Source organism: Anoplolepis gracilipes, chromosome 5 (genome assembly GCF_047496725.1).
Source record: "Anoplolepis gracilipes chromosome 5, ASM4749672v1, whole genome shotgun sequence".
Taxonomy (NCBI): domain Eukaryota; kingdom Metazoa; phylum Arthropoda; class Insecta; order Hymenoptera; family Formicidae; genus Anoplolepis; species Anoplolepis gracilipes.
In genome coordinates, this window is record NC_132974.1 from 13623922 (window position 1) to 13639118 (window position 15197).

Consider the following 15197-nt stretch of genomic DNA (forward strand, 5'->3'; position numbering starts at 1 on the left):
CACGTACGTAAATACGATACAACGTTACATTGCGCTCGGAATATCGCATGGAGGTGTATACGTGGTATGTGTGCCTTGTAAATATATATAGTTTATTCTAGTAAACGAAACACACGGATGGGTGATCTTACAGTGTCCAACCAACAGATCAAAAGTTCGTCAAAAAAATTTTAATTAATGGCCTATGGTAAAAGTTATAATTGTAAAGGATACATAGTATGCATATCACATTTCATGGGAACTCCTTAATTTATATATGTGATAGAAATAATTACACTTAATGATAACCAAATAGTATAGATTACAAGATGTAGGAAAAAACTAATCGCAAAAAATTAAGTACAATTCTCTATGCACACTCGTCCATGCGAATGAGAATGCAACGTGTAATTTATAAATTTCTCGCCATATATTATCATATTGAATACAAATTATTATATTTTTTTAAATTGCACACTGTATTCAAAGCTCAAACTGTGAAGTCAGGGTTGTAATACCAATATTAATAGAATATTAATAATATTAATAATTATTATTATATATATTATAAATAAGTACTTTTATAATTTGTATAATATATATAAATATATATAATAATAATTATATAATAATATAAAATAAAACAATAGTGATTTGTAGATCAGTGCGATATTGATTATACAAGTCTGACAATAATAAAATATCTGAAAAGTTTATTATTCAATGTCTCAATTTAATAAAAAATATTTTATTAAATTTATTTTATCGATATAGGTTTTTAATGCTTCACCAAGGTTTCAGCATGTGAAAAAGTTATTAGCGTGTAAACTTAGTGAAAACTATTTTATTATCAAACAAATTCTTCTTTGTTGTTTATTGATTCGGAAATTAGTCAGCAGGCACTAACATTTTGAAAAATTTATTATTTAATGCTTAAATTTAGTTCAAAAATATTTTATTATCGTCAATAATAATCAATAATATATAATATTCACCTCTATAAAAATTGAAATTAAAATTGAACAAAAAGCATTTCAAGACGTACTATGATTTAAATACGAATAAGTTAATATAAACCACGAGCTTTTAAGGCAATTGTTATAGTAAGTTACTTAATATATCCACTATATGTGTTATATACTCTTACGTGTTTATTCATTATAATACAAATTGAAATCTTTGTACATTTTGCCAAAAATAAAATACGACACATCAAAATCTTTGATAAGCACGCGCGAAATCTGTGAAAAAAAGTGTCCAAATATTCGCAGAAGAAAAAAAAAAAAAAAACAAATAAAATACTTAAAAAATTAAAAATATTAGTTGTGAATATCTGGAATTACAAAACAAAAACCTTTGACGATAAAATGAGTTAATAATCTTTATTATTTTAATATTAAACTGATATTTCTTATGCTTAAATCTTACGATACTTCTTATGATTAAAATTTTAATCCTTTTCATAGGAAATATACATAATTGTATCGAATAAAAATGTACAGAGAGGCCGACTTCTTTCAATTTCTCAAAATGTATGCAATAACATTTAAGATTCTACATTTGTATACATATTTTTTAAGAAATTCCTCTTTATTTCAAAACGTACATTATATTAGGTCTGTAAATTGTTGATCGATATTTTCTTTCGCGAGCAAAGGTATTCCTTTTTCTCTAAAGAATACAGAAATGCTAAGCATCTTAAAAAGTAAGTTTGGGAATCGTGTAAGAAATTGTCAGGAATCAGTGTCACGTCACTATAAAGCTGAATCCAGTTGATAGCTACATATTCTACACAATCAAACGTGTATGTTATTACGCGACCTAACTTACCCGCGAAAGGAAGTGGAAAATTTATTTGCGCGCAAAGGACGCGCAATTTTTCCCTAAAATCGCTACGCTCGCGATAACGCCGAAAACTTTGGAAAACTCCGATATTCGAAATCTGTATGAAGAATGAGGCAGACTTATCTGCCAAATAATCCCTTGATGTTTTTTCATTGTGTCATTTCCAAGATATGCATCTTATCAATATAGTCGAGTAATCCCTGCAACCTCTTCTTGATTCGTTTCTGATCGTCCAATGTACATCCGAGAATAGCAGTCTCAAAGATTTTATCCGAATGCCCAAAGCCATGGGAGGAGCACGCATTCATAAATTCTGCACATCTTTGTCGAGTGCTGCCTGGATCTTGGCGCAAATTCACAATCAAGCTATCAATCAACCCATTAACCTAAACCAAAATAAAATGGCATTTAATCAGTCATTGTAACATTGTACTTTTACAATTTAATTACTAAATATCTCACATACCTGATGTAATGCTTCCTGCTGTACATGATCGCGCTGAACTGTAACTAATACATCTACGGTTGAACATCGCATAGACAATCTTTCTGCATACCTCAAAACATCATCCCGGTCAGCTGTGAAAAACAATATTATTTTTAATGTTGTGATAAATAAAATTTGTATTTTTTATATTGAATGTATATAATAAATGTTGAATGACTGTATTTAATGCAATATTTTCACAGATTAATTTTATTATTTTGTTTCTTCAAATGTATTCTTTTTAAAATGAAAATAATCATGTACAGAATTTATAATCAATATATAAACATAATTAAACATACATGAAGGTGTTAAATTAACATTTTAATACATTATTATTATTATTATTATATTATATTATTATTATATTGTCATTCATTGTATTTAAATTATATTTGTGTAGAAACATAGAAGAATTCAAATTGAATCCAAAAAAAGAATTTTATTCCGAGTATCGAAAATGTGACATATATATTTTTATATAGAAATAAACCGACACACAACACAATATTATTATACTTGTATAGAAAGAAAAAAAAATGTCTCGATCTTTTCGACTAAGCAGATATAAACATATCTCTGTTTTTCTATCACAGAATGTCTATTCCAGAATCTTCCATCGACGATATATAGTTAAACAAAAGATGAAATGAAACACTCACGCTCCTCGAGAGTGACGACCATGTCGTTGTTCCTAAGCGTGTCCAAGGTTGTCAGTAAAGTATCCTTCTCTTCCTCGAGTCTCGCGGCATCCTTCCGCAATTGTTCAACGTGCATTTCGATCTGATCCAACAGACCGACTAACCTGTCTTTCGGTTTCGGCACGTTGCCGTGCTGCTGTTCCTGCTGCTCACTCTCCATGCTCTGCGTTCTGCGTTTTTTTACCCTTTACTATCTTAGTCTAATAAAACGAGTCGCGATCTCTAATCGGATTTTGCCTGACAACGTCGATGCGGACGCGCGCGCGCGCTTCCAAAATCACGCACTCACGCGATCTGCGTCAAGATCCGCTGCACGCTACCCATACGTCGAGAGCTGCTTGCTGGTTTATATGTCGCGTGACGTCGAGTTATATGTATACACTCCTCCTCATCTACCTATCGCCTATCACGTCCGACACGAAACTTATTGTTGTGTGTACGAAAAGAAAATATCGCCACCTCACCTCGACTCTTATTTCCGAACGGAATAATGCGAATTAATGAACGTCGTTGAAAGGCGCTAGTATTAATGAGACCTGCGAGCGAGCGATTACACGCGATATATATATATATATATATAATATAGTATATACCAGATATTAAAACCGGCGCGGCAGTCTTTTCCTTGTACGTAAAAAAAAAAAAAAAAAACCGACGTCACTCGTGTATATAATCGAATTGATTCACATCCGGGAAACGAGATTCCGATGATGTGTCGACGTTGTATTTTTTTTATGTTCCTTTGACATTTCTTTTTCTCCTCCAGAGAGCCCGAATGGGCGATCTGTTTTGTTTAAAACGCAAAAATGCAGTCAAAACGAACACGTGTCTATTTACGCGAAAGATATATTATATACGTACATATATGTAGCGAGAAGATTGGAATCGAAAAAGAATCGATATCGTTTTATGTTTTTTTTTATACCTGCAAATATATATATATATATATATATATATATATATATACGCGTATGATCTTTTATATAGGACGTGAATATTTTTTTATACAATATGTGAATTTAATTCTTACAAATCTTCCTTTGAGAAAATAAATTAACAAAAAGACTCTTCTTTGAAATTTGACGATGTATGTTTTGGACAAAGAATTATTTACATTACACTCGCATCGCCAACGTGAGTTAATCCAAACTTGCTGATTGGACGGCTGCTGTCAAAATTATATAATTTCAATTCAACAAAAATTTTTTCAACTATTTTAATATTTCTATTCGTAATTATTATCAGAATTTTGTCTCTGAATTTTTACCTAAATTCTGCCGACTTTCTAGCTTGAATTCAGTCACTGATTTGACTTAGATTTGACTGCCAGAGACACCGACTGATCGCGATTGTTGGCGTCGTCTCTCGCCTCTTTTTCTTTACGACGAACGTGTCTTGAGGTGAGCATAACCCTGTTTTCATAAAACGTATTTTGTATCTGTTTGTTGGCTCGTCATCGTTCATTGTTTTGTCAAAGTGTCATTTCGCGCCCGCTTGAAAGTTCACAGTAATTTTATACGTCTTAATCGTTTTGCGTTTTACCACATGTTTGTCAGAGAGTTTTCATTTCTGTTTCAGACCTGTCTATCAAGTTATAAGTTAACTAACAGAGTTACAGATTAAACATGGTGAGTAAATAAATATTTGTTGTTTCACTTGTCTACGTTTTGCGCTTCTCTTTTTGGATACATATCAAAATGTGTACTTTATGTAATTGATTGAAATACAATTTATATTCATGCAAAGATAACCTCAAAATAAGTTTTTTTTTTTTTTATCATTCTGTCCATGTCAGACTACACAATGAAGATTAAAGATTAGAATTTTTAATTAATCTGAATAAAAAGAACTATCCATTGTCTCGAGTGATTAAGTTTTAATCTTCAATATATAGTCTTAATGCAAACTTTTATCGAATAGCCGATTGAAAAAATTGAATAATTTTTCATATCTTTAGCCACGAGAAATCAAAGAGATCAAGGACTTTCTTCTGAAAGCCAGGAGGAAAGATGCAAAGTGTAAGTATAGCTTTATTAACTAATATCTCTTTATTGCGTGTGATTAATTTGTTTCTCTTTTTCAGCTGTAAAAATTAAGAAGAATGCTGACAATGTCAAATTTAAAGTTCGCTGCTCCAGATTCTTATATACTCTTGTTATTACCGATAAAGAAAAGGCTGAGAAGCTGAAGCAATCCTTACCACCAGGTATAATAAACTTAATAAGATTGCCAATTGTATTTCACGATTGAAATTATGTTTATGATATAATAGTACTTTCCAATGTTTCATTCGTCATATTTCTCCAACATTATATATATTTATTTATTATAATTTTTGTAAATAATGTAAGTTTCTTTTCTTAAACTTATTGTTAGTTGAAATAGTTATAATATAATCGTAATATTTGTAGGTCTACAGGTAAAGGAAGTAAAGAGGAGCGAACGTGTATAAAATGAATAATTAAACTATCTTCTTAAACACTAGCATTTTCTTTAATTTCCTTATAGCTCAATTTTTCTCCCCTCCCTTCAATAGTTTCAAAAATCTTTGAAAAATATATCGTGCAGAAATGCTTTACATTTTTTAAAATTTGAAAGAAATATTCATACAAGTATGGGAGGAAAAACAATTAATAAAATATAGTTTAATCTATCTCAGATCTGCAAATATGTATATATGCATATCTATTTGCACAATGATATTCAATAAGATTCCCAACTGCATTTTATAGTTAAAATTATTCATGATACAATATTGCCTTTTTTTGTATATCTTCCGCTTATTATAAGCATTTATTATAGAAAATTTAATTTTTTAAAATAATTAAAGATTTCCTCTAGAAGGAAATTTATAAGTTTCACGATCATTGAGACACGACATTGTACATAATATTCAAACAGAATCTTTGTATATAAAGAGAAAAAAATTGTTTGCTTATTTTGCAAAAATCTTACAATATTAAAATGAAAGACTGCTACTTTTGTTCCTCAGTCTATGTGCAATTCATACATGATAAGCATTTGAATTCTGAAAAAAAGTATACAAAGCATGTTGCCTATATGGGCTTATCCACACACATCTCTGTCTTAATTCATATGACTCTTCACCTCTTCAAAGAGAGGAAATGTATATGTCATGCACTGTGATAATCTCTAGTTTCATATATAGCAAATTATTCATGTATTGATATATTTCTTTTGGTTCCTTTCTCTCAAAACGTTCTTAATTCTCTCTCTTGTAAAACTACGGACTATATGTATAAAGTAAATTCTTTGAATAAAATACAGATACTGGGACGACAACGTTCTTTATTCGTCGCACTCGTGATAAGTTGTCCTGCAAAAAAAGTATGAATCTTTATTTCTAATAAAATGCAATTTAAAAAAATGTAATTTATTGTAGCCGTGGTTAAATTAATTTAAAGTAGTTTTACATATAATGAGCAGAATAAAAGTACCTTTGCTTATCTTTATTACGTTTTGACAATCTCCTTCCGTGGTCTTGTGTCGCCAACGTGTACCGTTTGGTATGCACTCGATTTGTCCTGAGTTCACGCATTTCCTGAGTCTTTGCTTTCTCTACCTTCTGCATAAACTTGGCGATCAGTTCCGAACAATTCAAATTTTTCTCCGGTTCCCACGTGTCGTCAGCCGGACTGAACCCTTTCCATCTGATTAAAAATTCTCTTGTGCCGTTTTTTTTAAAACGTACCTCGATTATTTTTTCTACCTCAAATTCCTTCAAAGTTTCTTTATCGTCTTTATTGTTGTGTTCATCTAGAAAATAAATTACATATATAAATAGAGTTACCTTTATAATAAATACTTCAAGATGAAACAATTACCAACAAGAGCATTTGTACCATTTTCAATTTGTTTTTTAGAACTTTTAGACTTTTTCGATTTGTCTGTTTTTGTCGATCCAGTTTTCGATTTTGTCTCCTGTTCCTTAGCTAAAAACTTTTCTATCAATTCAGGACAATGCAGATCTTTCTCGTTTTCCCAAGTGTCGGCGGATTCCCCGTAACCCTTCCATCGTACCAAAAACTGTCTGCTGTTTTTACTGGTACGAACACTGATAAGTTTTTCTACCTGAATGAAAAAAAATTTATATTAGTTCTAAATTATTTTTTTGTAAAACACCAAAGAAGCATATATTTGCAGTATCTGTAGTTATCGCTAGTGTTGTTGATTATCAATTATTTATAGTAATCTACTTCTTTAAGTAAGAGTGAAAAATGTGTCCCAAAATTGTCGAATAAAATATTATAACAGAAAAGTTTACAAAAAAGTGATTAAAGTCTAAAGATAAATGATAAAAGTCTGCAATTTTTTTCTTTAAAGTAATTTAAAGTAATTGTTTTGAACTTATATTTTAATACATGAATAGAAGTTGTAACATCAAATAATGAAACTTGCACATTATTGTATACAATTAATGTATATAATAATTTCAATAGATGAAACAATATCTCTCTATTCTGAATTATTTTATTTCAAAAAAAAATATTTAATACATAACTATTTAATAAATATAATTTCAGAATAATTATATTTCAATAATTCATGATTGTGACTAGAACGAGAAAATGTATTTATTTTGCACATGTTCTATTAGAGTAAAGTAGAAATTGAGAAGTGATTTTAAAATAATGAAAAAACTCGACTTTAATGATTTTAAAATAGAGAAATTTATATACAACACGTTATTATTACGCGCGTTTCGAATTGTTTAGATATTTATTTTAATACACATTCTAATAACGTGTTTATTACAAATCAAGTGTGTAAACTAATTATATCTCTCTTTTTTATAGGATATAAAAAAAATGTCCTATCAAACTATTATAAGACACAACAACAATTCATGCTTGAACTATCTGTTTTGACTGATATTTTAAATGTCCTTTGTATATATAAAGTATAATATAATACAATTTTACTATGTAGTCAGTTTTATTTTATGCGTGCATGATTAAATGACAAATGTGTGAAGTAATGGGATAGAGAAGGATTAAGTTTAGAGTTTATTTACATTCAAAAAGTGACTTTTTTTTTAAATAAAAGGTCATGCAGAGTTATTCCTTAGTTTTTCAACAACTTTTTTGCTATATTTTGATTCACGAATTTTAGGACACCTTATATAACTACAAAACAATCTGTACGGCTGTTACTAACTGCACATATATCGCGCGTTCTTTTCACACAACGTTTACTGCGTAGAAAAACAGAGAGTGGGGAGGAAAAGAGCAAAACCATAGACTTATGAGTCTTATATAGAGGGGAGCTTTTGCGAAGAGAAAATTGATGACGGTAAGAAAGCTAGTTAAGTCAGAAATCACAATCCTTCCACGTCCTGCCTAAATCAATAGCTAATGTCTAAATATATGTTTTTAAGTCAATGTACAGAATGCGCCGATATGTCGGCGTCACTCGATAAAGCATGGCGCACACGGTAACGTGACACCGTTTATGTCAATGTAACGTCCAAATGTTGTTATATGGATTATCAGCGACCGGGTTGAATGCACGTAGATATATGTCACCATTAATTTAAGTGTAAGACTTTTAAGAATATTTGATATTACATATTTCAATGCAATATACGTATACGCTGTGTATAGACCTTAAGGAATATCAAATAAAACAGACTTTGTAAAAAGTTAAACAATCTAGAGACCGGTTACATAACAAAACGCATTTACGTAAGAAATTAAATTATTGAATAACGTTGTTTATTATAAGACCGGCTCATAATCGTCCGTAATTGAACCGTAACACCGGCGTCCGATCGGCGACATGAAAACTGTCATGAAAAAAAAAAAAAAAAAAGTAGCATAAGTATACCTCGTATTCAAGGTCCTCGGCGATGCCGGACTTGTCCACCGAGGTAGACGCTTTCTGCTCCTCTTTCCGTCTGCGTTTGTTAGGCGAGGACTTTTGACCACCGGTAGCGGAGTTCTCGCCATTTTCCCGCTCCTTCTCCGGCTCTAACGCGGAGTCGTCCGTCTCGAGGCTGTCGTCCGCGTGCGCCGACGAGCCGCGCAGCGAGCGTCTCTTCGAGGGGCCCTTACGCGTGGCGGACAAGTTGTTGTTCCTGCCGGCCTGCGTCTCGCCGTTGTCAGCGTCGTCGGTACCCGCGCGCGCGCCGCCATTTTCCTCGGACTCGCTGTCGCTCGTAGTCTCGGACTTTCGCCGCTTGTTTTTCATGCTAAGCCGACGCATAATACCTCCGCAGTATTGTTGATGCGACGACCCCTCCTCGTGTCAAAACTTTCCTCGCGCGACCTCCTCCGATAATGAAAGGTTCGCTCGCGCGAACACTGTGGGCACAGTAAACCCGGGACACGGCTCTTTACTCCGAATCTTTTCTTTCTTCTTCTTCTTCTTCTTCTTCTTCTTCTTCTTCTTCTTCTTCTTCTTCTTCTCTTCTCTTCGCTTTCTTTCTCTCTCTCTGTTTCTCGCTGTTTTCTCTCCCCGCCGTAGCTCTATACTGCCAATGGATTCCCTTCCCGCCACCGCCGCGTTCTACAAACTGTTACAACAGAGTTTACAGTCAGTCAGTGAGAATATACGTTCTCGCTCTTATAATCCGCCACGAGACGCGGGACGCGCTTATGATCACACACAATATATATATATATATACACACACACACACACACACACACACACACCCGGTGTATTGGTAGAGAGTACCGGAGAATATATAGCGTTATCAGAGACGCGGAGGGACAAATCTGTCTCTCCTTCCGCGGATATGCGCGGATAGGAGTGTAGGAGGTTTTCCTCTCTTTCAAGCGCATGCGTCAACATACACTATACCGTATAATCATAAATTCTGATAATGGCGATCTTTGTGACGTCAATCGAGTAGAGTTTCGACAAAAACGATTGATCCAGCTTTTGAAAATTAAGGGATCGATATATTGTTATTTAAATGAAAAAGTTGATATTTACTTGCCGATACTAATAATTATTTAACATTTTTATCAGTTGCATTTGTAAAGGAGGTGATCGGATCTTCGATGACCGGTAATTATTACTAAAGAATTGTGTAATAATTTGAAAATAAAATATTCAAAAAATAACTCTACAACGAATTTGAATTATAAAGCATTCGACTCGACGCGATTCTCTTTCTCTAACTTCGACTGTATCTATTGCGGTTCGACTCGAGAATCGCTCAACCGACTCGCAAATCCCAAATCCCACTCCGTACCTTAGGACCACCCTCTATATCTTGTGGGGGTAGGCGTTATCTTTGTTACCGACCGTGCCTTACACATTTATATCATTTTTGCACGTATATCTTCTCTCATACCTCATCATATTTTCTACACCAATTTTAATTCCAAAAGTGCGATTTTTTTTTGTTGTAAAAATTAACAATATAACGTGATATGTGAAAAGCTATCTAATTTTATAAAAAATAGATTTCAATTTATTTAAATTTATATGTTTTCTTCAAAGTATATAAACCTTTTAAAATACATTTCTTTCGAAAATGTATTAAATTTCTATCAATTAATAACTGAACGATTATTAATAAAGGACGTATCAAACATTTAATAATATTCGATAAAGTGTCGAACGCGGTTTGCACTTTTGTTTTAAATTCGATATTTTTCGACTCTATTTCTGGCAATAATTACTCTCCAGTTTTCTTTCAAATAGCCTAAACTGTCCAACAGCTGTTGTTATTCGATCTCATCATCGATTGACTTTCCCTCATCCTTTGTATTTACATAGATTCCGTGTCATGCCATCCCGTGTACATTTGATCTCTTCTCCCTTTTCCACCCAAGGCCTCGATATATATTCATGTCGTTTTAAACACGAAAAGTGCAAGAGTGTAAAAAAAGCCATGTACGAGAGTGTAGTTAAAACGAGCACATTTATTTTGCGACGTATTTTCTCGCATACTCACGAAAGAACCAAACGAAACCATTTGGATAAATCGATGGAATAAACAAGAGCCGCTAACAATTATTTCAAGACGCGAAATGGGGGAGAAAATTCGTCTGAAATACAATCGATGTTGTCAGAGACTAAAATTTTTACTGTACCTCTAAAGACGACGTCTTCTACCGTTACTGGCCTCCGCACGAAGCGGCCATATTGACTATGAATATTACCGGAAACAATGGAGTAGTTTGAATATGACATCGATATATTAAGCGATCGATAACGTTTCATCGACGCCCATTCTTAATTTGCCGTACGAATTTTTGCACAACTACGGTAACGTGACCGAATAAATTTATCTTCTTTTCTTCTTCCTCGCTCCAACCCATAGATGATACGTAGAGCTTATCTGTAAATTTGGAGAGAATTTAAAAGATAAAAACTTTGACTTTTTTAATTTGTAGATTTTAAAGAGCGTCTAATGATATAACTCAATTGAAGAGCACTGAGTAACAAAGGTCTAAATTATTTTTTCAAGAATTTGAGAAGAAAAAAAATTAACGTCGTTTAATTTTTTTTTTTTTTTTTTTTTTTTTGTCAATGTCAAAAGTCTCAATTCTTTTTTTAATTCATACAATTAATGAGATGAAAAATATTAAAATTTCGAGATTTAAATCAAATGAAAGAAAATGATGATGTTAATAGTCCCAAGATCCAGATTCACTATTCTTTTCGATAAATCGAGAGATTTAGGCTGCGTTCTCTTTAGAATTATATACGTTGAAGAAAAATAAACTGGTGTTTTTAGCGCGAGTGTGTCCAAAGGGAGCGCACCCCTAACAAGAAATAATCACGTACATATACACCAATTTCACTTGCCTTGCCTCGTTGTCCTGACAACGTTGCAACTGCGATCGAAACGCTTCTTATCAGCGTAGCTGTGGAACACCAGCTTTCTTTTCCTCTGCTTTTTTTCAGCTTCATTTTCATTTCTTTCTTGTTAAACGAATCGGCATGGCCAAGTTCGTGAGTACTTATGAGAAGCCTCTACCTCATGTTGGCCTGCCGGATTGGTACGCCAAGCAATGGGAGCTGCGACGAAGCGCGGACATTAGACGAGCAGAGGCCTGTCAACTACGAAATTCAGGCAAAAGTGTTCGTTCCGAGGGGAACGTGACAACGAAATGGGACACTTATATAAATAATAATCGATTGGAGGGCAGGTGCGATGCAAATTTATAAATACCATAAAAAATAACTTAATTATTTATCGGTTCTTTATGTCTGCATGTACAATTCATTCTAGTTGTAAATATGTAAAATTGGTTAAATCACAATCGATTTAAATCGATATTTGTCGGAATATTGGATAAACTTATTCATTCTTAATATATTATTGTAATACAATTATATTTTTATAATTATAATAATATAATTTATTTTGGCAGAGTGACAGAATTATCGAGATGGAAGGACACGTTAGAGGACTTATTGCAAAAAATATTAATTGAGATACGTTTGCTAGATGACGAGAAGGCCGATACGGAGAAGGAAATTGAAAACATAGACCATCCCCTACGAATTGTCAGCGAATGTATCTCGATAAGGGATTGTCGTAGAGGAACCGAGCTCACGTATGACGAGACTGATGTCGAACTGAAGAAGGAGCTCTGCGTGGTCACAAATGTTAAAGAAATGTTCACCAATAGGTAATCGAGCTATAATAATGCATGATAAAAAAATGTCTTATTCTCGATTTTTATTACATGTATTACACAGAGCACAGGCCGCGTGGGAAAAGTTAAATCACTTGGAAAACATGAAATTTAAATTGAGTTTAGATATAGAGGATAAAAATGAAACTATTAGAATTGATAAAGGAAATCTCCAATTGGATGACACTAGTGCGAACATAAGCTACAAGCCGAGAACGTCAGCCGAAAAAACAGAGTAAAGCATTGCTTTTTCATATATTATATATGATTATTATTGCAGCTAATTAGTAATCTCTTATTTTTCTATTTCTTAATAGTTGTATCACATACGAGATTTGGTTGGACCGATGTCAACGTTCAAAAATGTTAGCCGACAAAGAACTAAGTGACAGTTACACATTTCGCGAAGATATGCGGGTAATGAAGGAATGTGCGCGAAATGATATCAAAGCTCAACAAGATGCGACGAATTACTCTTTAAGAAAAAGGATTTATCAAACGCAAAAAGCCAGGAATGAAATGGAATGGCAAAAACTCAAGGTGTCTGTGGCCATCGTATCTTGTTCCGATTTTAATTGATTTCAATATAAACGGAATAATGGCTAATTTTATAATATCACGCTAATGAGATTAATTTTTAATTTAATTTTTAATTTAAAAAAAGAAATTAAAGAGAAATGAATAATAATCACATAATAGAAGAAATATCGAATATAGAAAAAGAAGATATCTTTTCTCATCTCCATTTTGTAATCTAAATAGGTACAGAAAGAAATGGAAATGTTGGGAAAAGAAATAATCGAGTTGGAAAGAGCGTTGATGAATAAAACAGGCGTGGTAAAATGCGTCGAAACGCGATTAGAAAATCGCGCTTATCGGCCTGGCTCGGAGTTTTGTAAGGATGAAGTTGAATTGGGATTGAAGAACGAAGTTTTGCAATTAAAACAAACTAAGGAGGATCTGATTCAGATAATCGAACATGCAAAGTATATACATATTTGTATCTAATATCATTTATTTATCACTCAGCATTTATTTTCTTAAGCTTAATATTAAATTTACCTTTCAGAGCGAAATACAATAGTCTAGAATTTTTGCTTACACGTATCAGCAAGAATCTAGATGATAAACAGCATTCTCTAAACACTGATGTTATGTGTTTAGACACAAGATCAACGCTAAAAACAGGAGACAAATCAGATTTGTCTAACGAGACAAACCGTAATATTGTATTAACACACTTGGAGAAAGAAATTCCACTGGAATCTTAATATGATTGCTTTATCTTCTATTTTTTTAAATAAGATAATTTTGTAGGAAACTCTATATCATACCTAATATTTTTAGGTTTTATATTATCAATTTTTACTTTTGCAGTCAATTTTTTATCTTTATAAGCAGATATTTATATTACATAAAAAAAAGCAAATGTATTTGATTAAAATGATATTGACAAACAAAGAGGCATTAATTTGAATTCAAATATCTGTAAACTACCTGTGACAGAAATCATTTTTAATTCAGAAATAAGAGAGACAATCTCTCTATAATCTATACATTTTATTTCTCTGGCAATCAGCAGATGCAAATATACTTGTAATATGTATATGTTTTTTTCAATCTTCTTTTGCAAGTTTCATATATATATATATATATACAAGATATAGATGCATATTATTTTTTGTAATAGAAATACCTTTTCATGTGACATTTCATCTGTCATAAAATTGAAAGATTCTTCGTCATGTCTCTCTTTGCTGGACCTTCTGAAACATTCAACATTTAATGAATAAAATAAATTTGTTTTTGACTGCTCGCGTGCTTTTAAGCGCTTAAAGAGGAAAAGAATAATAATGCTGATAAATTAAAAACGTATAAGCATCCAAAACGTGTTCAAATTAGTCAACACTTGGCTAATCTAACCGATCTAACCTGTTGTTGAAAATTTTATTCTCAATTTTATTCTTATATCGATTCTTTCCATCCGCTTGAAGATTATATCCTCGTACTGCTTCTTCACAAAGTTCGCCAACCTCTGAAAATTCTTCAACAATACTTAAGAAAAAAATATTTATTTAAACAAATTTATTCACCCAAAATCAAACGCGGCAAAATACACAGTGGACACATTTGTTTTAACGGTAATGTAATCAAAGCACTCTCTATTATCGTGTGAGGAAAGTTATCGACTATCGATATATTACAGTCAAAAAGTAGGTCGCCAAATCAACTTGTAAGGTGCTGCCCTCTGAAGGAGATGGATTTATCTTAAAGTGCGACAAAAACCATAAGGTGGCGCTAGTATCCCTAAAACACAAAAGTTTAATTTTTTGAATTTATATATAATATTAATATATAGTCTAATATAATTTTTCTAGTGTGCAATTATATTCATTAATATTTGCAACTTTATTGTTACCATTCTCTTTAGTGATTTGTGATTTTTAAAAATACTGTTTGTGAGACAAGGTGAACATTGAAGGATGACGGGAGTACAGAGGCGGATTAGTGGCTCATCTAAAAAAGTATACAAAGATAATGACTGATGTATAGTGTCGAATGA

The 15197-nt window shown here is 32.4% G+C and overlaps 4 protein-coding genes and 1 long non-coding RNA gene across 8 annotated transcripts; 2 read left to right on the plus strand and 3 right to left on the minus strand.

Annotated features, from left to right (window-relative positions):
• Window positions 1–155: 155 nt before the first annotated feature.
• LOC140665835 (BAG family molecular chaperone regulator 2) lies at window positions 156–3607 on the minus strand. The gene is made up of 3 exons (XM_072892415.1): window positions 2974–3607; window positions 2291–2403; window positions 156–2210 (listed from the first exon to the last, which is right to left on the minus strand). The coding sequence occupies exons 1-3, from the start codon at window positions 3170–3172 to the stop codon at window positions 1974–1976; spliced, it is 549 nt and encodes a 182-aa protein (XP_072748516.1). The 5' UTR covers window positions 3173–3607; the 3' UTR covers window positions 156–1973.
• Window positions 3608–4298: 691 nt separating this feature from the next.
• On the plus strand, window positions 4299–5491 carry Rpl38 (ribosomal protein L38). Of its 2 annotated transcripts, none has more exons than XM_072892418.1 (5): window positions 4299–4412; window positions 4591–4640; window positions 4970–5030; window positions 5096–5218; window positions 5424–5491. In XM_072892418.1, the coding sequence occupies exons 2-5, from the start codon at window positions 4638–4640 to the stop codon at window positions 5462–5464; spliced, it is 228 nt and encodes a 75-aa protein (XP_072748519.1). In that variant the 5' UTR covers window positions 4299–4412; window positions 4591–4637; the 3' UTR covers window positions 5465–5491. The 2 variants fall into 2 exon arrangements, with proteins under 2 accessions (XP_072748519.1, XP_072748520.1); XM_072892419.1 differs by having other exon boundaries at window positions 4412–4519.
• On the minus strand, window positions 5484–11323 carry LOC140665833 (uncharacterized). Of its 3 annotated transcripts, none has more exons than XM_072892410.1 (5): window positions 11081–11323; window positions 8860–9547; window positions 6858–7104; window positions 6471–6789; window positions 5484–6349 (listed from the first exon to the last, which is right to left on the minus strand). In XM_072892410.1, exons 2-5 carry the CDS (start codon window positions 9235–9237, stop codon window positions 6322–6324), a joined length of 972 nt encoding a protein of 323 aa, XP_072748511.1. In that variant the 5' UTR covers window positions 9238–9547; window positions 11081–11323; the 3' UTR covers window positions 5484–6321. The 3 variants fall into 3 exon arrangements, with proteins under 3 accessions (XP_072748511.1, XP_072748513.1, XP_072748512.1); XM_072892412.1 differs by having other exon boundaries at window positions 6876–7104; window positions 11081–11316; XM_072892411.1 differs by lacking the exon at window positions 11081–11323 and having other exon boundaries at window positions 8860–9649.
• On the plus strand, window positions 7946–14025 carry LOC140665831 (tektin-B1). The gene is made up of 7 exons (XM_072892407.1): window positions 7946–8325; window positions 11898–12142; window positions 12368–12628; window positions 12699–12869; window positions 12952–13174; window positions 13397–13620; window positions 13704–14025. Exons 1-7 carry the CDS (start codon window positions 8320–8322, stop codon window positions 13903–13905), a joined length of 1332 nt encoding a protein of 443 aa, XP_072748508.1. The 5' UTR covers window positions 7946–8319; the 3' UTR covers window positions 13906–14025.
• Window positions 13697–14935, minus strand: LOC140665840 (uncharacterized). The gene is made up of 3 exons (XR_012046663.1): window positions 14567–14935; window positions 14331–14400; window positions 13697–13812 (listed from the first exon to the last, which is right to left on the minus strand). It is a non-coding gene; the product is annotated as an uncharacterized lncRNA (long non-coding RNA).
• Between the last annotated feature and the right edge of the window lie 262 nt (window positions 14936–15197).